Source organism: Martes martes, assembly GCF_963455335.1.
Source record: "Martes martes genome assembly, chromosome: 5".
In the NCBI taxonomy this organism is placed as follows: domain Eukaryota; kingdom Metazoa; phylum Chordata; class Mammalia; order Carnivora; family Mustelidae; genus Martes; species Martes martes.
This window is the reverse complement of record NC_137892.1, coordinates 89,245,397-89,266,031: the sequence shown is the minus strand read 5'-3', so window position 1 is coordinate 89,266,031 and position 20,635 is coordinate 89,245,397. Positions and strand designations below refer to the sequence as shown.

The 20,635-nt window shown below is 56.5% G+C and overlaps 1 protein-coding gene across 6 annotated transcripts in view; it reads right to left on the bottom strand.

Moving 5' to 3' along the window:
* NRG2 (neuregulin 2) overlaps positions 1–20,635 on the bottom strand; it is a gene marked incomplete at its 5' end in the record, with an annotated part of 173,935 nt that overhangs the window by 7,518 nt on the left and 145,782 nt on the right. For 2 of the 6 annotated variants that reach the window (XM_080804013.1, XM_080804017.1), the window contains 2 exons: positions 8,486–8,562; positions 14,497–14,617. The exons of 1 other annotated variant lie outside the window; for it this stretch is intronic. In XM_080804013.1, the coding sequence (XP_080660139.1) occupies positions 8,486–8,562; positions 14,497–14,617 (198 nt within the window). Of the gene's footprint in view, positions 1–3,306; positions 3,331–8,050; positions 8,110–8,485; positions 8,563–14,496; positions 14,618–20,635 lie in introns of all 6 variants that reach the window. 3 more of the 6 variants (XM_080804012.1, XM_080804014.1, XM_080804015.1) reach the window with 3 other exon arrangements.

Here is a 20,635-nt window from a genome sequence, read left to right as displayed (position 1 = left end):
AGGACTTGTTCTGGGCTGGTGACAGGACATCTGACCCAGAGGGTGAACCCAGGAGGGATGCCAGGAGCAGGGACAGAGCAGACCAGATCCAGAGAGTGGGGCATGGAGCGAAAGGCCTTGGTTTGTCCCTGGGCCTGGATAGCACGTGGCCCCGGCCCACTCGAGCCTTTCCCTTTGCTTTCCAGAAGCCCACGAGAGGCAGCAGAACCCCTGGTGCCTTGTTTTCGAGGCAAAGCCCCCACCCTCTCTGAGGATCTGAGCTAGGCTGGGCTTCAGAACCCTCCAGAAAGAACCAACTATCTCCTCCACCTCCCACTTCTTGGTAGGGCAACCCCTGCCCTTCTAGAGCAGAGAAAACCAGGAGGAAGAAAAGGAAAAAGGTGACAGCAGCAGCCTAGACACCCCCAGCCCCTCCCCACACCTGCCAGCTGGCCCCTCTGTGTGGCTCCCTCTCCCCAGCACAGGGACACGTGGAGGCTAGACCCCAAGACCTAGGTAGAGCCCTGGGAAATGTTCCTAAGTCCCGGGGCTTGCAGCAGCCCTTGCATACACTCATCAGCAAACACTGGGAGTATAAACCCTCCAAACACACACCTTTCTTGGACTCTGTCTCTCTGTATGCAGACAGACGCCTTCACAAAGGTAAACTTGCATGTGTCCGGAGAAACAACACACACACACACACACACACACACACACACACACACACACACACACACACACACACACGATCATGCAGTCTTCAATAGCCCTCCACCCTGGACCCACCACCTCGGGGCTCTGTGGTCCACGTCCTGCCTTCAGTTCTCATCCCTGCCCACCCCCCAGTCCTCTCCAATGGGGCATCTGTCTCCGTCACTGCCCCGAGACCACTCTGGTCCTGGTCACCAACAGCCTCCTTCTGCCAGGTCCCCTGGTCATTTGCTTCCCTCCCCCTGTTGGATCTACTCCCCCTGGGTGGCTCTTCTCCCCTGGATGTCCTCCTCCCTCACTGGCTGACATGTTAAGTTGCTGTTGCCTACTTTTCTCTGGGACCACAAGGTAGAAGGGGTTCTCAGGCTTCTTTCTTTCCTCCACCTGCCCTCTCTCCTCTCATGATCGTACACAGCTCAGACTTTAAATGCTATCTGTATGCAGGTGATTCTCAACTTTGTATCTCCTGACCGGACTTCTCCCTGAGCTCCGGACTCTCCCTGAGCTCGTCCTCTGCCCAAGGGCCACGGCCAAGCAGAAGTGCTGATTCCCCAGCCTCTTTCCAAACCTGCTCCCTGCTGTTCCCGTTTCATCAGTGGCAGCATCCCCTCTCCTGTTGCTCAGGCCCCAGACCTTGGAATCACTGCCGATGGCTTTCTTCTCCGCACCGGCTCTGACACCTGGTGCTTCAGCTTGTCTTCTCAGCTCTGCCTCCCCAGTAGATTCTGGATTTGACCACTTTCACCGCTTCTAGCTCAGTCCAGGGTGATGTCACCTCTCACCTGGACAGCTGGGCACCTTCTGGCTGGCTTCTCTGCTTCCACTCCTTCCCAGCCTATCTCCCAACCCAGTCTGTTCTCCGCCTCAAAGCCAGCAGATCATCAACTCCTCTGCTGAAAACCCTCAACAGCCTCCCCCTGCAATTCAAATCCAGCCCACACACGCACCATAACCTCAGAGGCCTGGCTTATGGTCCCAGCCTGGCCTTTATATCTCATCATTGGTCTGGTCCCTTTGTCTGCTGTGCCCGGAGGTGCTGCCATTCCTTCCGTGCACTGAATCAGGTGAGCCCACTCCACCCACTGTCACTAACTTGCCGTGTCCCCTCCTCAAACACTCTCCCCCAGTTTTTGGCAGGGCTGCCTACTTTCCATCAGGTTTTAACCCAGATGATAGCCCATCACATGAGCCTTTCCTGGCCACTCAGCTAAGGTGACTGCTTCCCCAGCGAGGTACCCTCCCATTACCTTCTTTTATTTTTGGTATGGCACTTACCACCACCTGTTATCTATCCTGTCTGTTGTCTGTTTCATCCTGTGTGAGCGCCAGGAGGGCAGGGGCGCTCAGATCACCAGAGTCTGGCAATCCTGGGGTTTGGTAGATGTTGGTTGAGCTGGCTCATGAAAGGACATCCTGGCTGCCATTACAGACGCAGACACACGCCTGGGCACCCTGCTGCTCACCTCCAAACCCTCGCAGTTGTACCTGCATGACGCTCACCCTTAAAGATGTCCTGCTGCACTCCTTCATGCACTGGGGGCCCTAACGAGAGGTGTGACATCCACCAGGACTGTGCACACCCCCCACAGGTTCCCCTCACGCACCCTGCCATGTCCACACACGCCATGCAGACTCAGCCCCTGTCCTCCCAGCCTGTCACCGTCCGCAGGCAGACACACTCTTCACAGACTTTAGCTCCATCTCCTGAGAAGAGCGGACAGGGGCAAGGCCGTGAGGGAGCCGGGGCCTCTCCAGTCCTGCCTCGGGAACGGCCTTCTCATACTGCAGGCTCTGCACTGGGGTCTAACCCCTCTAAGCCCTGCCTCTCTCCTGCTGTAACCTGTCTGGACTCTGAGGCCAGGCGGAGCCTCCCAGCACGGAGAGAGGACAGACCGACCCCTCCCAGTCCCTTCTCACTCAGGGTGTCTCCCAGGGGCCAGGGTGGGGGGCTGGTAGCCAGAGGGAGGTAAGGTTCTGAGTCAGGGAGCAGGAGGGCAAGCACCAGAGGCCAGCCCACCCTAGACCCTCGCTTGTCTTGCCCACAGGTGAAGAATACGTGTGCCATTGTGGAGACTGATCATGGAGGGAGTGACAGCCTCAAGCAGATGGCAAAGCCTGGCAGACATACACGGGCAGGGGGCAGAGACAAATGGGTGCGATCGGCTGCCAGGGCAGTGTGGAATGAAAAGCAATGGAAATGGAAGTGGGAACAGGAAGGAGGATTAGAGTGGAACTGAAGAGGAGGCCTCTCTGTACAACTCTCCAAGCCGGGATGCTATGGCTTCCCAACCCCCACTCTCTGGGCACCTGGCTCTCGTCTGGCCAACCCAGCGGGCGGCACAGCCCAGGAGGCTGCTCCCCTGGGAGGCCCCCTGGGAATGGGCCTCAAGCCAGGGGGCACTGCTGAACCTTGGGGTGTTCTATTCTGAGCTTCTTGTCTCCCCCAAATCCATGTCGTTTAGGATCGGACGTCTTGGTGGGGCCAGGGGAGATTTTTGGACTCATCCCTTTTCCGTGTTTTGGAAAGGAGACTCAACGGACAGCACACATGGTGGCAGAGGCTGTGGAGGGGGGCAGTGTGGATGGCACTGACGGATACATAGAGCTCCGTACCCTTTAGTTCAAATCCAAGGTGCTCTGGCAGTGCGGAAGAGAGGAGGGTCAGAGAGGGGGAGGGACAGATACAGAAAGAGATGGGAGAGCGGGGAGGGTGGGGGAGGGAGGGAGAGAGAGAGAAAAAAAGAGAGAGAGAGAGAGAGAAACGTTGGTCAGGACTCTTCAGACACCAGCAGCCAGCCTGTGAGGTGAAAGCAGGTTAGTGGCGTCCCCTCCCGGCCTCCTGAGCCCCTGCCCTGGCACCCAGTCCCCAGGAGCCCTGAGGGAGGTGGAGAGAGGAAATGTTAGGGTCGGCAGGCAGGGCAGGTTCTTTAGAGATGAGTTGTGGGGTTAGTACCTGGTGGGGAGGCAGAGGCGCAAGAGTCAGTTGGCAGGTGTCCCCAGGGAGGAAAGGTGAGTGGGGGTGGTGGTCTGAGGAGTCCCTGTCTTCCCCCATCCCCATAGCTCCAGCACCAGGCCTTCCACATTCTCACACCTCTGGAGACCACCTGCTCAGCCCTGAGCTCATTCACGGGGCCCTTTTCTCTGTTCAGAACAAGGGCATGGGGGCCCAGACTGGCCCTTGTCTGTGTCCTGCCCCCAAAGGTGTGGCTGGCCTACCCACCTACTGGGAGCCTGGGCACGGAACCTCCCGAGTTTATGGGGAGAGGAGGCTCTGGGCAGCAGGTCACTTCTCCACAGGACACCTCCAATACCCTAGAAGCCTCCAGGGCCTAGGCCTTGGGCTTTGAGCTTGATTTCACTACTTAGGAAAGCCAAATGCAACTTGTAGGAAGAGCCAGGTGGGTTCCACTGCAGAAAATGTGTGTGGGATGGTGGCCAGTTGCACTTTCTGAAGTGGGATCCTATTGTAAATGTGGACTTTCAGAGCTCCGTGAGGTGGACACCCACACCGTGGAGGGGTTAGATCAAAAGGCCCTGCCCAAGGGTCAGCCCTGCACCAGATCCACTGCATCTTCAAGGACACCCGGCCTATCCACCTCTCAGTCTCAGTTACATTGGATCTCCGGGAACTCTGCCACCGGCTGTGCATCACAGTCATCCCAGGCAATGGGATCAGGGGCTCGGCAGGGAGCCCAGGAATCTCAATGGTGTTTCTGGAAAGCTCACCTACCATTCTCACATGGTCCGCACCACTGTGCAGGCTCCGAGTCTCAGTTTTGTCCCTCATGCGCTGTGTGCATGTGGGCGAGTCTAGCCTCAGTTTCCTCATCTGTCAAAAGTGGCTGTGCATAGTGAGAGGAAGACGTGAGCGGCCTAGACAGCAGGAGGCTCAGTGTGTGTACGGGAGCCCGGCCTATGGCCTCCCCGCATGTAGTCAGCTCTCAAGATCCAGGGAGGCGATTGTGTTCTGACATTTCCCTCTCTAGAGGAAGGAGGACGTGGGGGCTATGAGCAGGAAGTCCTGTGCCATTCCTGCTGACTGAGTCTCTGGGCCCAACTGGCTAGTCGTGAGGAAAATGACCACCTGGAGAAGCCAGTGGGGTCCCAAAGCCATTGAGAGTTTTCTTTGGCTTCCCTGCTCTGGGAACCAATGAGCAGCAGTAGGGGCAGTGTCTGGGCCTCCTAAGGGGCCTCCCATGTCAGTCAAAGCCAGTCCCGTGTGGGGTGGACCAGTGGTGGCTGACAGGACTGGTGAAGTCCCTGAGAGCTTGCCATCTCCAGGAAGGCAGCCCTGCTTCCCTCTCACCGGGGATGGAGTCTGAGGGCCTGTGGCTGAGTCTGCTCCCGCCAAAGGTGTCTCCCGCTCATCGTGTTCACAGGCTGCCCCTCAGCCAGGATGGGCTGGTGCCACTGAATCACAGACAGGTCCCACTGAGCGGAAGTGTGCGGGTTGACCTGTAACCATGGCAACCTGCTGCCAGATTTCCATGAGGGCCAGGTTTACCAGACAACGTACAGTCTTCATCCTGGCTGTGTCCAATGACACGCAGTTCCGGGGCCTGGCCGAGGCAGCCATGATGGGGACCACTGAGGAGAACACATGCTCATGCGTTTGCATCGGTGTGTGCAGGGGGGGTCGGGTGGGGGGCGGTGAGCAGATGTGCATGTTTTCCATGAGTCCAGGCATGTGCTTGCATGTTTGAGCATGTGTGAGCACATGTGTGTGTGAACACGTGTGAGTATATGCTTACATGTGTGTATGCCTGTAGGTATGTGTGTTCTTTCACTTGGGGTGGATATATGGATGCACAAGGTGTGACTCTTGGGAAATGGAGGGGCGTCAGGGGAAGAAGGAGAAGCTTTAAAGTGCTACTGTGGCTGTAGGCTCCCTTTCCATGGCCACTGCAAAAGATCATCTGATCTAGAGGCTGTCTGTGCGGAAGGGGAGGGTCAGACCCTTTGCTCAGGGCTTGCTGGGAGTCGGGCTGCAGGGCGCTGGTGCTGGCCCTCCTGTCCCCGTCACCCAGCCACTGTAGCCAGGAGCGGTGCTAAGCTGCCCTCCCACCACTCAGGGCAGGAGACTCTCTGCTAAGCCCTCCCTACCCATCACTGCACTCCATCCTCACGGCAACCCTCGAGGCATAAATGCTACCATTCCCATTTTGCAGACGAGAAAACAAACAGAGAGGTTAAATGAGGCCCCAGAACTGGTAAGCTTGGCAGCCGGCATCGTCATTCAGATCTGTCTGAATCCAAAGCCTGAACACTTAAACTAGCTAGCATTTTCTACTTCCTTTTCAGAACAATGCACGAAGTGCTCTGGGCCAATGGCATGAAGAATATCAATCCTCCACGGGAAGGTAACAGCAACGATCCTGGTAACACTAGGCAGAAACGCCTGTGGCAGCATTTCTAGGCTTTTTCTGGGCTCCCAGGGCCCTGCTGACCCTCTGAGATGCTCTGAACTGAAAGCTGAAGCAGCCCAGCTGGCAGAGAGACTTGGCCAATGGCTGAGTTCTGAAGGCTCTGCTCCTCTGATTCACAATGGGCTGGGACTCCCTGTCCAGAACAGTCCTGTAAGCCAGGGAGGCTCTGGGACTGAGGGTGCAAAGGAATAGGTCCTCCACTGCCTCTCTCCCCTGGTCCTTAGCCTCGGCCTTGCTGCTCTGTTCCCTCCCAAGGCCCCTCTTGACCTCTGGTCCTCCAGTGGGGCTGGATTGGACTCTGTGATTCTTCTGGGAGCTTGGACTCCGAAGCATTCTGTTAGCCCCAAAGCATCCTTAGCCCCACACCCTTCCTCCCTGGTCTCCAACCGGAGGGCCCTGGGGACAGCGCTGCCTCGTCAGGACAGCTGACCATCTGGGGAGCCCAGCCCCCCTCCCTGGGGCCTCTACTTTCCTCTTTGAGTCTTGGCTCCCAGACTCTAGCAGGGAGAGGGAGGAGATGATTTCTAGGCTTTTGTGCTGTGGCCTAAGGAAGACTGGGAAGACTCATTCACTCCAGCCTGAGACCCAAACCAGCACACCCCTTTTCTCTCAAGGGCCACCTAAATGCTCCTCTGCCCCTCCCCCCATCCTGCTCTCAGCCTCTTCTGGAGCTCCACCTCTCCGTGCCCATGCATTCTTCATGTCCTCCTTGAAGCAGAGGAGGTGGGGGTGGGCCGAGCAGGGGCCTGGAGTGTTCTGGAGGACCAGTGGGCCCCACACGGAGTCCCAGAGTCCACAGGCCCGCCCGGGGCTTTCTGCTCTGCTCCACCTCCACCTGGTGGCACTTGAAGAAATTGCTCCCAGCCTCAAAACACCCCCGAGTTGTGGTCTCCTCTTTCTGCTGCAGGGCTCATATTTTTTTCAGTTAACCATCAAACTGAAAGCGTCAACCTCACAAACAGAAGAAAGGAAGGGAATGGACTTCTGGATGGGGACTGAGACCAGAGAGGGCCTGGAGAGAATCACCCATTATCCCTTGAATCCTCCTTCCCTCTGTCTTGCAGCAGGCAGCAAATCCCCATCCCACCCTATCCCTGGAGCCAGAAATGCCTCTGGTCTCTGGCCTCCATGGAAACCATTGCCCTGGGGCTTGTTCTCCCTCAACCCCCCTTCCCCACTGTCTCCCATCACCCCCAAATCAAAGCCAGATAAACTCTGGCCAGACCCAGAGACAGGCTCTCCAAGAACTTGTTTCTCTCAAACGCACTGGCCCACACGTGCACACACTTGCAGCCTGGCCCTGCAGCACGTGACCTCCTCAAACAGGCCTTAAAAGGCAGGTGAGGGCTCTGTTCAGGCTTCTCCCTTACTGCTGCCCAGACCTGAGTGCGGTTGCCGCTGTCTGGGCCAGAAGGTTAGGGTTATTGTGCCCAGTGCCCCAAGAAGAGGGAGATGGGGGTGGTGGGGTGGGGTGGGGGGAGCATATTCGTCTCCGAGAAGGCAGTGTTACTGTGCCCAGTGCCTCAAAAAGAGGGAGAAGGGGGGTGGGGCGGGAAGCTTATCTGCCTCTGAGAAAGCATTATTGCGCCCAGCACCCTGAAAAGAGGAAGAAGCGGGTGGGGTTTGGAGGGGGGGAAGCATGTTGTTCATCACAGAGAAGGCAGCGTTATCGCGCCCAGTGCCCCCAAAAGAGGAAGAGGCGGGTGGGCTGGGGTTGGGGCAAGGAAACATATCCCTCTCCTCTAGGCAGGCTCCAGGTGAATGAGCTCTGAGGGCCAAAAGGAGCCCAGGACCACCACCACTCTCCCCAACCCCCATCCCTCGGTCCCCCGCTAAGTCTCACTAAGCAAGGCCCCAGCCCGCCCGCTCCAGAGGTGGGGGGGAGATTGTCAGTCACCAGGATAGGAAAGAAATAGAAAAAAGAGACATACTGGAGAAGTTGACCATTGCGAACTGCTGACACCTGTCCCCGGTGTATCCCACAGGACACCTACCAAAAGAAAGAAAACCAGAAAGAGAGAGCCAGGATAGCGAGCCACAGACACGGCAACACCCCGGCACGGGCTCCTGCCGGTGCCAGCTGGGTTCCTTGCCACCGTTAGCGCTTGCACTGGCCTCGCCACTCTGCCCCTTACCTGCAGCCCTGAACTCGCAACCCAAGGATTAGGCCAAAAATGAAAAACAAAGCAAAACAAAACAAAACAAAAGAACTAACGAACCAAAATACAAAAAAAAAAAAAGAAAACAAAACAAAACAGCCAAAGATCAAAACAACCAACACCCCTGGCCCTATGCCCTACATTGGGGGGACTGCACCCGGAAGCTTTCTAAGGAGCAGGGACTTGTGTTTGTATCTTCAAACATACTTTGCTTAGGATCTGGCATGTACAATCGCAAAGGCAGTTTCTCCAAACATCTCTGTCCGAAGAATCCGTTTGGACATCTGGAGAAGGAAAAGGGGAAAAATCACAGAACAAACTGGCATCATCCGCGAGGCTCAGGTTAGAAATCAAAGTGCACAGTGATGAATGAGAAAACCAAGTCGGGCGCTGGGGTACACTCGTCGCTGCAGGGGCTGGAGTCAGGGCTGGGGGAAGGGCTCAGAAATCTTCCAAATCTCTCTAATAGATGTGGCTCCGTGGGTGGGTGGTGGGGGCGGGGGTGGGGGCGGAGAGGAGGATGATTTAGGGAGAAGTGGGTGGGAAGATTGGGAACCTCATGCCTAATTGTCCTGTGGTTGGTGACACTTCCCTTCTGACCTGCCTGGGACCCTGTGAAGCCAGAACATTAGCCCCTCAGTGCCAGGCAGGCAGGGTGCTGGGAACCTTCCAGAACACTGGGTTCTGGGAAACCACTCCTTCCAGGCCCTACCAATGGCTTCTCTCCAGGGCCCTGGGCAGGTTTTCTCATCCATGAAACAGCCCCCAGAAAGCTCAAAGAGAACTCCGGAATACTGTTTCTAGACTGTGTGCCTGTGACAAAAGTGACCTTGGAGCAGTTTCATCTGTTCTCTCAAAGAGGGTTCTGTGGCCAAATAAATTTAGGAAATCCATCCCCAGGTTTCCTTGTAGAGTTGCAGTGCGCGCTGGCATCTGAAAGGCTAAGAAGAGTTTCGTAGGAGGAAAAGAGCTGAATATTCCAGTAGGTCCCAAGTTTATTTGACCATGGAAGATTTTTTTTGAGGAACACTTGTGAACATGGTTTGGGGAAGGCTGTCCTGGAGCAATACACATGGGCGGGGAACAGGTGAGGCTGGAGAGGAGCCGGAATTACCAGCATCTCACATCAGCCCTCAGTGGCAAGAACCACAGCGGTGGGGGAGGGCCGAAGCAGGCTCCCGGAGGACCCTGAAACCTCTTCCAGCCGGCGCTCTCCTGGCTGCCTGGGCCACCTGTCCTTTCCCCGTGCCCTGCTCCTCCATCACTGCCTGGCTCAGGTGGGAGCGTGTTCTCCCGTGTTGGGTCCTCTGTAGCCGCAAGGCAGCACCCACGCTCCCTGACCTTGTCTTTACCCCCACGCCACACTGTCTTCTGCTCTCTGGCTGCCACTCTGCTCTCAAGTGAGTCCCTGTCCTGCAGATTTCTGGGAGTCCTGCCTAGCCCTGTACTATCCTCTGAACCCTGGCAAGGTCAGATACCTGAGGGAAGCTTTAGAGACCGGGCCAGACTGACCATCCCACTCCCCATCCCCCTACTCAAAGATGGGTTTGGGCTGCCTCTGCCTCTGCCTCATTTTCCTTGTTGGGGAATTGAGTAACTCCATCGCCAGTATGCCCTCGGTAATGCTGGTCACTGTTTCACATGAATCAGTAAACTTTCTCAAGAGGTTGAGTGTACTCTACCTCTTAGCATTCTGGTGTGTCCCAACCATCAGCAACCCCTTGAGCTAACGGGATGGCTGCCGTTGGCTGTGATGGACACTTACAGAGCCCCTGTTGCCCCAGTCTAGCCTGGGGGACTGGGAGTGGTTGGTGGATAGGCAACTGGAGTTTCTCTGGGCCTTGAGGGTGTCTCCTGCAGGGGAGGCAGGAGGCTGGTCCCTGCGGTGGTGGGAGTGTGTGCAGGCATGCCTCGCCAGGGGGTAGCAGTGTGGGGCTGGGAAGTGTGTCTGGAGAAGACGGTGAGGGTTGCAGTGGGACCTGAGGGACACTCATCCTGTTGGACAGGGTGGCTCAGAGGAGGAGGCGGTGGCGGCGGCTCGCACCTTGTCAGTACACCCTGCTCTGGTCTAAGCATCCCATCCCAGGAAAATGGAGGTAGTTGCTATGGCTTCCCAACCAGCTCCAGTCAGGCTCAGCTCTCCTTCCTCAGCTCTCAGACTGCTGTCCACTTGGGATGAGGGCTGGAGGGGAGAAGTGACTATTAAAGCAGTAGCACCTTTGGGGATGGAGGATAAAGACCCAGGAAGTTGCCAAAATGACTCTCGGAATCCACAGAGGAATAGGAAAGAGATAGGTTTGACTGTGTCCAGTGTCTGAGATTAGCCCGGCTCGAGGGTGTGTGTGTTTAAGAGCGAGAGGGGGTAATGCAGGGGCAGGAGGGGGCGAAGGGGAAGTCGATTCCCACTGCTGACCATCAGGGATGCTGTCCTATGGCTCTTGGAGACCATTCCTGCATCCCTGATCCCACACCCAGCCTGGACTAACCCAACTATCATCTCCTATCCTTCATGGCCACTGAGTTGCACAGAACTCCAGGTGGCACCATGGGCACAGTGTCTAACACAAGTGCGCCCCCTGGAGTTATGTAATATGGTCCTAATCTTGTGCCCTGGGAAAGCATCTTCCCCACTGACTGAACAAAAGAAAAAGCAGTGGGGGATGGGTATAGTGCAGGGGTTGGGGGACTGACACCCATAGTGTTGTTTGGGTACTAGATCTTTCCACCGGGCTCCTGGACTCTCCTTACTCCAGCCTGCTGAGAATGAGCCACGTTCAGGAGCCTGGGGCCTCTCTGGGGAAGGTTCTGGGGGTGAGCCTCTAGCCTTGCCACCCTGTGCTCAGGACCAGGTAACGGGGTGGGGGCTACAGAAACCTATCCACCACAAGGCGGGGGGGTGTCTGACACCACGTGAGGAGCTGGCTGGTAGTGGGTAGGTTCCCATGGACACAGGGATGGGCCCTCTGAGTTTCAGGGGCCCAGGGTACGGATAAGAAGGAGCGGCAGGTCATTTTTCTCAGCCCTCCCCTGAGTCATCTGCTGTGACTATGGGAAGGTCTGTGCCCAGGGCTGGAGAAGAGCAGAGGTGAGACAGGGGCAGAGAGGAGAGCCCATGGGCTGTATCTGGGGTGACAGAGGTTGGAACTCTGCCTCCCCGTTTTCCACCCACCTCCCGGGCCTCAGTTTCTCCTTTTGGTAGCCTGGGGATAATGCCATGTGTGCTGCCCTCACCCGGGGTAGGGGGAGGATGAAGGATGAGAGTGTGCCCCGGGCACTGAGGGGGGTGGAGGGTCTCTGGCCTCATGAGGGGGTGATGTGGAGATGTGGAGAGGATGAGCAGGCAGATGGGTATGGCATGGGAGAACCGCCTGAACATGGGGTGGGGCGGGTAGGGGGGAATGAGCCGGATGGGAGAGGGAGGCATGCCGCTGGTATGTGCACAGGGCTGGAAAGAGTCTTGTTCTGTCATCATCCCCTGAACCAGTCCCCAAGAGTCACGCACCAACCGTGCTCCACAAAAACACGGAGAGAAGAGGAGAAAGCAGCGAGAAGAAGTACAGAGGCCCCTGTCTCGCCCAGACAGGGGACAGTCGCCTGGATTTGGACCCCCATTTTCCAATCCCCCTAAGTTTACTTTTTTTTTTTTTTTTAAACAAAATTCAGTATCCATGACACTGTTTAGTTTGGCTCTGAATTCCAGAAAAACGGGAGGGACGGAGTGTGCCTGCTTTCCAATACTCCCTGCAGGGCTCTGAACCGATACACAACAACAAGTGTCCGAAAACCAGGAAGGAAAACTGAGTTTTATAGAAACTGGAATGAAACTGACCAGTCTAGTTTCATTATCCAAGCTAAGCGGAAATGCAAAAAAATCAAAATAAAAAGTAAACAAACAGCACAAATGGTAAGACGTGAGTTTCAGTTCCTAGATTCTTTCCTTTTTATTCCGTTCAGGTGTCATCAGGAATCCCAAGAGGCCTGCCCCCCTTTCCCTCCCGGCTTGCCCACCCCCAGAATGGCCTCTGGGTTCTGCCCTGCCCCCCTCCCCCCTGTCCTTCTCCAGCACAGCTCTGAGGACCTGCCCTCCTGACAGTGATCCTCACAGGGGATGCCCCTCTCCCCTGAGGGCTCAGGGAGTCAGGGAAGTTGGGTTCCAGGAGCCCTGGCTGGGGCTGACCTAGGGCAGGTTGAAATGGGGAGGCAGTGAATTGGGGTACCAAGTTCAAGTTCTAAGCAGTGAACCCCAGTTGCCCACGGGACACCATCTTTGCAATGATTGAGGCTCCTGCCCTCTGCTTCTCTGATTTAGCTGGGTGTGACTCCAAGGTTCCTAGGGGTATAGCCTTGCTGGCAGGACCCTGTGGAAATCCATATAGCTCATCTCCTACCCTTTTCCACACTCAACCCTAGCACTCGAGCCCTGGGCCCCCATGGCCTTCCTTGGCCCCGGCACCCATTATGGGTGGCTGAAATCTTCCCTGCCAGGAGCCAGGGCTGATCTCAGTGATGCTGCTGGATTCCTTCAAGGTTCCAGGGTCCGAGGGCCTAGGGATATCAGAAAGGCCTGGTGTGTGCCCGCGCGCGCGCGCGCGTGTGTGTGCGTGTGTGCGCGCGCGCGCCAGGGGGTAAAAGCCAGAGGGGAGGGGCGTACAGGGCTGGGGGATGTCTGTGAGGTATACCAGAACCCTTATGAGTTTCTATAGATCTACTGCAGAGAGCTCAGAGCATTTTCATGGCTAGAATATTCCCCAGGGTCAGTTTCGTGAATGTGGCAGCCTCCTAGAGGCAGAAGAAGGGAGAGGAGGGGCTGAGTCCAGGCTGAGAACTTCCCCGGGGGACCTACTTTTGCTTCCGGAACAGTCCCCGGAAATTCAGCACAGGGGAGGCCAGTAAGGGGAAGGCAGCCGGTGGAGGTTGTGGCTGGGGGGAAGCCAGCAAAGGAGGCTGGCTGGGGCAAGAGGCAGAGTCTGGCAGTCCAGGCTCACCCAGCTTGGCACTGAGGGGAAAGTGGCTAGGAGGCCTGGCCCCTCATTATCACCTTGTGGGGTGGAGGGGTCTCAGGCTAAGGCCGTAGTCAGTGTGGTGGGGGGATGCAGCTCTGGAGCTGGAGCCCAGAGGCAGGAGAGCTGAGAAGCGCTGAATCTGACTTTGTCCGTGGGGAGGGGCAAACGCCTCTCTGAATTTCCCCCAGTACTATGGTGGCCTCTGCCCAGATGCCATGGGAATGGGGCAACTGTGGCACCTTGCCGGGGTCCTAGGCTTGGGGTCCTCTGAAAATCCAAAGTTAACTAATGCCCCCCCAACCCCTCCTTGATCTGACTGGAACCTGTGCTGCTCTCACCAAGCTCACCCTGCGGCCTCTCATTCACCCACGAGAGAGTGTGTTGGGGGGCCCTGTGGGCCCAGCTGTGGAATAGGACCCAGCTGGACCTGAATAAGCCCTTGAGGATTGCTGGGCTCTCAGCTGCCCTCTTTGCCAAGGGGAAAGTGTTGGAGATCCTGTTGGGGGAGTCCTGCCTTGCTGGAGGTAGAGGAGCCCCAGCCTGAGCTTCTCCTCAACCCTGCCCTCCCAATGGGCCACACCCAGAGTGGTAGCCTCACTGGGGTCCTTTCCCCCCACAGAGAGAGGCCAGGGTCGGAAATGGAACAAGCAGCACCCAGGGCATATCTGGGCACCAGGCAGGGCCCTCAAGGCAAGGAGAGGAGACCCTCCACTACCCAGGGCTCTGGGAAATGTGCTTTGCTTGACCCTGCCAAGCTCTTCACTGCTGGGGAAGACACCCCCTGGGAAATGTTCATCAACACAGTTTGGAGAGTTGCTGAGAGATGGCGCGGGGGAGAAAGTGAGAGACAAGGGGAGACAGAGCGGGAGAGAGGGGGAGAGAGTGAGAACCCAGTGCCTAGGGCACAGACTGGCATCTCCATCTCCCTAGAAGGTGCTGGTGAAAGGGCGGCCACTGGGAGATGGGGTGGGGTGGAGTGGGTTGGGCTGGGTCGGGGCCTACGAAACTGGCACTGCAGGAGCCCCAAGCTCTTCAGGGTTGACATCTCCCGCGATTCCTGGAAAAGGCTAGGGGGAGGGGCACACCTCCCTGTCTATACCCCTTGGGGACCTCCTGTCAGTGACTTGAAGCCCACTTTTCCTAGAGCCCTCCGCTTCTGGCCCAGCCTCTCTCGCCCTACTCTCGGTCCCCTGCCCGCCCCCGCTGGTCACTTACTTGCAGGAGAGCTGGTTGATGCCCTCGATGTAGTAGCAGACGCCTCCATTGACGCAGTAGGACTTGGCTGTCTCGTTGCACTTCCGAGCGTGCCCCGACCAGGATGACAGAGTGGTACTCACTGGAGGTACGAGAGACACGTGCCAGTGACCCACTGAGACTGCCTCTGGGCCCCAAGAACCACCTCTCTGCTGGCCCTTCCTGGCCCATCTCATAGCTGGAAGGTCAGGAACTACAGCAATAGCCGGAGAGGGAAGGTCTGGTGGCTCCTCCCCATCACCTGCAAGGCCAGGGGGAGGCCCCCAGGAGCTCTGACCCTTTGCCCAGCACCACCCTGCCCCCTGCACTCTGGACCAAAGTACCCAAACCCCCAAAGGTCAGGATGACTTTCCATATTTGGGAGGAGTTAAGAAGCTAGTGGCAAGTGTTCATTCTACTGGAATTAAGAGCCCAGTTCTTGTCTGCCTTTCTGGGGGCTCTCCCCGCCATAGGTGGATGAGACATCATGTCTTTTGTGGGGAACAAAGTCACAGGGGTGCAGGGAGGAGACCTCTACACTGCTTGGGATCTAGAGGTGGCCAGGAGGTGGCTGGAAGGGAGCTGGGCTTGGAGGGGAATGGCCCCCTCTCGACCTTGTTCTTTAAGATCTCGTGAGGCATGAGGAGAATCCTAGCTTTCACGTGTTCCTCCTTTGTCCCAGAGGGGACAAGCCTCTCAGGACTGCTGCAAAGGCCACTATGCCCCTCTCCCTAAGCACCCAGGGTTTTCTTTGCTGCTGCCCTCATTGGGCAACCCCATCCTCCCCTACCCAGTCAGCTGTTGAAGGGAGCCCCTAGGCTTTGACAACCCAGGCTCTAAATCCTGGAGGTCAGATTTCTTGACAGGAGGTGGGCAGGGAAGAGAGGCCTGTGGGACAGCTGGGATGTGGACACTGGGTGAGCGGGGTGGGGAGGTGGGGGGAACGGGATGGGGCTTTCAGGCTGCTGACCCAGACTGCCTATCTGACAGATCAGATTCATTTGATAACTCCAGTTCTACTCCCCCGGGGGATGGAATTCAGAAACTGGTTTCCAAGGAAAAGTCTTGCCCCCAGGGTTGGTTTTCATCCCTGAGCTAACGCCCGAGGCCTTGTCTCCAGACTGGGTAGCACCTCAGCCTCTTGAGCTTTCACATTCCCCCCTCCCCCTAGCAGCGGCCTCCTGCCCGAGGAGGGCCACCCTACCTGCGCTGCTCCTGTCTCCTCAAGGGGACGGAGTCCCTCCCCGCCCCCTCCCCGCCCCCTCCCTGTGGGGATGAGGTTGAGAGGAGGAGGAGGAGGAGGGCAGGCACTTGGCGCCCTCAGTGTTTAGACATGTGGGAGACAGATGGAGCGCGGGGACTGGGAGTGTATACACAGCTCGGCCTCTGTATATGTCTGAGGAGCTCGCTGATAAAACCCGGCAGGCAGGGCCAGCTCCCACCTTCCCCTCCACACCCTGCCCGTGGCTGCTGCTCTGGCTCCCCGAGCCCCATCCCTGCGGAGGGCTCCTCCCAACACACAGCCGCACACTCAGTGGGGACAGGAGGCCTCTGCTGGTCTCTGCTCACTCTCTGGGTCAGGGAGACCCAGAGAACCAAGAAAGGGCCAGAGAAGAGAAACAGCTGAGGTGACCCTGCCTTCGAGTTACAAAATCCGCTACTCTGGAGGACTCCAGAGGTTGCCCTGCCCTTCAGTTACATTGCCAAGGAGGAGTGCAGGAAAAGACATCCTGTCCAGGGGACGTCCTGTCCAGATTCCCTGTATGTGTGGGGACAAGGCCTCAGGGAACATAGCACCATGGAAGAACATATCAGCACCAACGCTTGACATGAGCAGACGAAGGCAAACACGATGTGGACTGCAGGTTTGGGTCCTTTTGTGGGCATTGGCTAAGGCCAGGAAGTCTTGGCCCAGCCGGATGACCACCGTGGCTGTGGGTGGCAGAGATTGCCCCCGGCCATGCTGAGTGAGCAGTGGACAGCAGAGAGGACGGCGGCTGGGCTACAGCTGTACACTTAGGCCTGTCCACACGCATGTCTGTGCTTATGGAGGCCTTGGGACCAGGTGACCACTCTTGAAGGAAGATGGGCCCTTGGGTGGGATGTCTGGCCTGTGCCGCCCAGAGCCGTGTCCTCATGGGGACTTGGCCAGGGCCCAGAAAGGCAAAAAGTGTGGGTACTGGGATTGAGCCCCGTGATGGGCTCCCTGCTCAGTGGGGCACCTGCTTCTCCCTCTGTCCCCTCTTCCCACTCGTGCTCTCTCTCTCTCAAAGAAAATCTTCAAAAGTGCCTGGAAGAATGGCTAAAATCAAAAACATAAGGAACAACGTGTGTTGGTGAGGTTGAGGAGAAATGCACTGTTGGTGGGACTATAAACTGGGGCAGCCACTGTGGAAAATAGTATGAAAATATTAAAAATAGAATTCTCTTATGATGCAGTAATTCCACTACTGGATATTTACCCCCAAATATGAAAGCACTAGTTCAAAAAGATGTGTGTACCCCTGCATTTACTGCAGCATTATTTACAAGAGCCAAGCTATGGAAGCAACCCAAGTCTCCATCCATAGATGAATGGATAAAGAAGATGGGATATAGAATGGAATATTACTCAGCCATAAAAAATAACAAAATCTTGTCCTTTGCAACTTAGACGGACTTAGAGGGTATACTAAGTGAAATAAGACAACCAGAGAAAGACAAATACCATATGGTTTCACTTCTCTGAGGGATTTAAGAAACAAAACAAGGAACAAAGAAAAAGAAAACCCAGAAATTTCTCAACTCTAGAGAACAGATGGTGACCAGAGGGGAGGTAGATGGGTGGATTGGTGAAATAAGTGAAGGGGATGAGAAGCACATTTGTTGTGAGCACAGGGTAAGGGAAAGAATTGTTGACTCCCTCTACTGTACACCTGAAACTGATAGAGTGCACGTTAATTGCGTTGGAATTAAAATTAAAAACACCTGGAAGGGTACAGGTGGCCTCTATCAGCCATTGGCATCCTGGTGGTCGAGAGCTTTTCGAGGTTCTGAGGGGGGAAGGGCCAGGAGGGCAGCTGATGGCCAGGGGACGCTCTCCCTGCTGCTGGCAGCTACAACAGCTACCCACAGCTCAGGGAGGAACCTCCGCTTCTGTTTCAAGGCCCAGATCAAGGGATTTCCCTTCATCAAGGCTCCCAGCCACCTGCCCAGTATGCCTGCTTTCCTGTGGGTAAAGCTGCCTTTCCTCTTTCATGGGTCAGAACAGGCAGATGCTTTGAGTTTGGGTTTGGGAGTCCTGCCAGGAACTTTGAGGGACTTTGCTGGGAGCCAAGGCTATGACTCCCAAGAGCTCTGAACTGGGTCTTTCTGAGTAAGGCCTTGCTGGACAGGTGAGTGAGAGAGCAGGTGTGTATGTGTGACGAAACAGCGAGCCTTTCTAAGCCCCCAGGTGAGGGACAGGCCCAGAAGCCTCTGCAGGGCTTCTGGGGTCCTGTGACACCCCAGGTCAAATCTGCCTCCCCTCTGGGGCGAAGGGAAGTCCAGCTGGACATCTGGGGCCTGGGACGGCCACCTCGGGACGCTCCCAAGTTCTCTTTCAGCTGGGGATGAAGCAGCTGGTTTCGCTAAGTCCAAGGTGCACTGGACCAAATTGACTGTTTTATTCAAAGCACCGCAAACTCTTTGCTGACTCCTCCTCCCGGGCAACCAGGGAGGCAGTGTCTCATGAGCTGCCAGAGCTGTGACTGCAAGGAGGGTCTGCTCTGATTCAGAGAAGGAGCCTCAGGATCCTCAGGAACAGAGCCAAAGGAGGCTGCCAAGGGTCACAGCGAGGCGATGTCCCCCCCCCACCCCCCTCCTCCCCATGCGGCCACTGCTCCCTCAAGGCGTCCTCCCATGCCCTCTGCTGGCCGCCCCAGTGTTGTAGCCCCAGCTTCCCTGGGGCCTGGGAGGGCCAAGCCAAGCCACCTCGGGATGAGTCATGGGGGGCAGGCACAGCTGCCCGCTACCCGCCCTCCACCTCCTCCCCAGGGTGTGGTTGCTGCGAGTCTTCTGGGCTCCATGGGTAAACAAGGAGCCCGGGCATCTCTGCCGGTGGAACAGAAGAGGTAGGGTGTGTGTGTGTGGGGGGGGGCGCTAGGTGCACAGTATGTCCACCTCAACATCACACTCAGAATCCCAGAATTTTGTGGGGGGAAGAGTCTAGTCTAGAGATCATTTGGCTCAGCCTCAGCTGGGGAAAGGGAGGACAAGCCAGGTAAAGGAGGTCTCCCAGGTTTGCAGAGCTCGGAAGAGACCAGAGCTCTGGCGTCTGTGGCTTGGCCCTGCTGCTCTCATGCGGAGCTGGAGGGAGGAGAGGCAAGGAACCCTGGGGGCATCCCTCCTCGGCCCAGTGCAAACCTCCACTGGCCGCCTCCCTAACTGACAGAAACATGGGCTGCTGAGGGCAGACAGGAGCTCCCGCATGGCGCGAGGCTGCAGCCTAGCTGAGGGGTCTTCCAATGCTCTCCAGCCTCTTTCCCCAAGCCCAGCATGGGAGTGAGGCTGCTACTCTGCTTTTTGGTCCTGCAGCCCTGCCCCCTTCCCCTGCTGCCAGCACTCCTCTCAGAAAGTGCCCCCGTGTAGTTGGGGCAGGGCCATCAGTCATGGACTCTGCTCTCTATCCCCCACCACCCTGCACACATGCAAGCCTGGCAGGATGCTCCCCCAATCCCCTGAGGCCAGTGACTGGCTTGAGTGGGGCCCATGAACCCCGCAGGATCCATGGATCAAGTCAGTGATGCAGACAAAAGCTGTCTTTTTTCCCTGGGTGGGAGACGGGGATGATGTAAAACCTGGAGCCATCTGAGGCCACGGCCTCTTCCCTATCTGCTCCCCAAACATGGGAGAAGCCCATTTTACAGAAGGAGAGAACGAGGACAACAGACCGTGTGGATTCTGTTGTGTCTGGGCCCGGTTCTACCTCTGGATTTCTCCATTTTATAAATCAATACATACATTCCTTAAGGTAGTTTTAAGTTGGGGGTCTCGTCAGGTTTTTTTTTTTAATTATTAAGTGATCTCTACCCCCAACAAACTCACGAACCTGAGATCAAGAGTTGCATGTTCTACCGACTGAGTGGGTGCTCCCCCACTCTGTTCTAACCAAGAAAAATCTTGAATTAAACAAACTCAAGCCCAAAGTGGATCTAAGAATGTCTGCCCACTATGGCCGGAGGTGACAGGTGCTGGCCCCCTAGCATGGTCCATTTTCCTGGGCTTGGGACAGGTAGGGAGGAATGGGGAGGGAGTGCCCGGGTAGCCCCCTGGGGCCTGTGGGAGTCAGTAAATGCCTTGGAGTGGGTTTTAAGTCCTTTGCTGTATTACTTACCAAGTGCCTACTATGAGCCAGGCACTGTGTTAGGCCCTGAGCTAGAGTGGCAATCAGGTGAGACACAGCCCCCCAGAGCTCACGGTCTCAGTGTTTGCTAACTACTTTTACATTGTATAGATCTCTGCTTAATCATCACTTAGACGTGTGGCAGAATGAAGCTCTTTGAGCTTCAGTCTCCTAAATTATGAGCTACACCCTGGGTCTGTCAGGGCTCGAGAGATGGCATAGAATGTGGCATGGAGCCCGCTCTGAGTCAACAGCAGCTCTCACTAAGTCCTGCGGAGAAGACATCATCGCCGCTCTCCCTGGTCCTGGCTCACAATTCCACTGCGGAGGTCACACTTGCGCAGAAAGTGCAGCAACAGGATGAGATGTGAAGACCGATCTAATAGAATTCAGGAAATATGCAAGACTGCAGTTGGCAAGCAGTGGCCTGGGAGCCGGACCCGAGCTGGGAATGACACTTTAGTGGGATGGAGGGGTCGGGGAGGATGGCAGCTTGGGAGAGACAGCACGAGAGGAAGGGTGAGAACAGACTGTACGGGACTGACACAGGGCTGGAAAGATCGTTAGGGCCACACTGGTGTGCTCTGGGCAGTGGGACGAAGTCCTCGTTCTGTGGCGTCCCGGGGTAAAGGCATGACAAGACGAAAGCACCTTAAAAGAGGCTATTGCGGGGCGCCTGGGTGGCTCAGTGGGTTAAAGCCTCTGCCTTCGGCTCAGGTCATGATCTCAGGGTCCTGGGACCAAGCCCCGCATCATCGG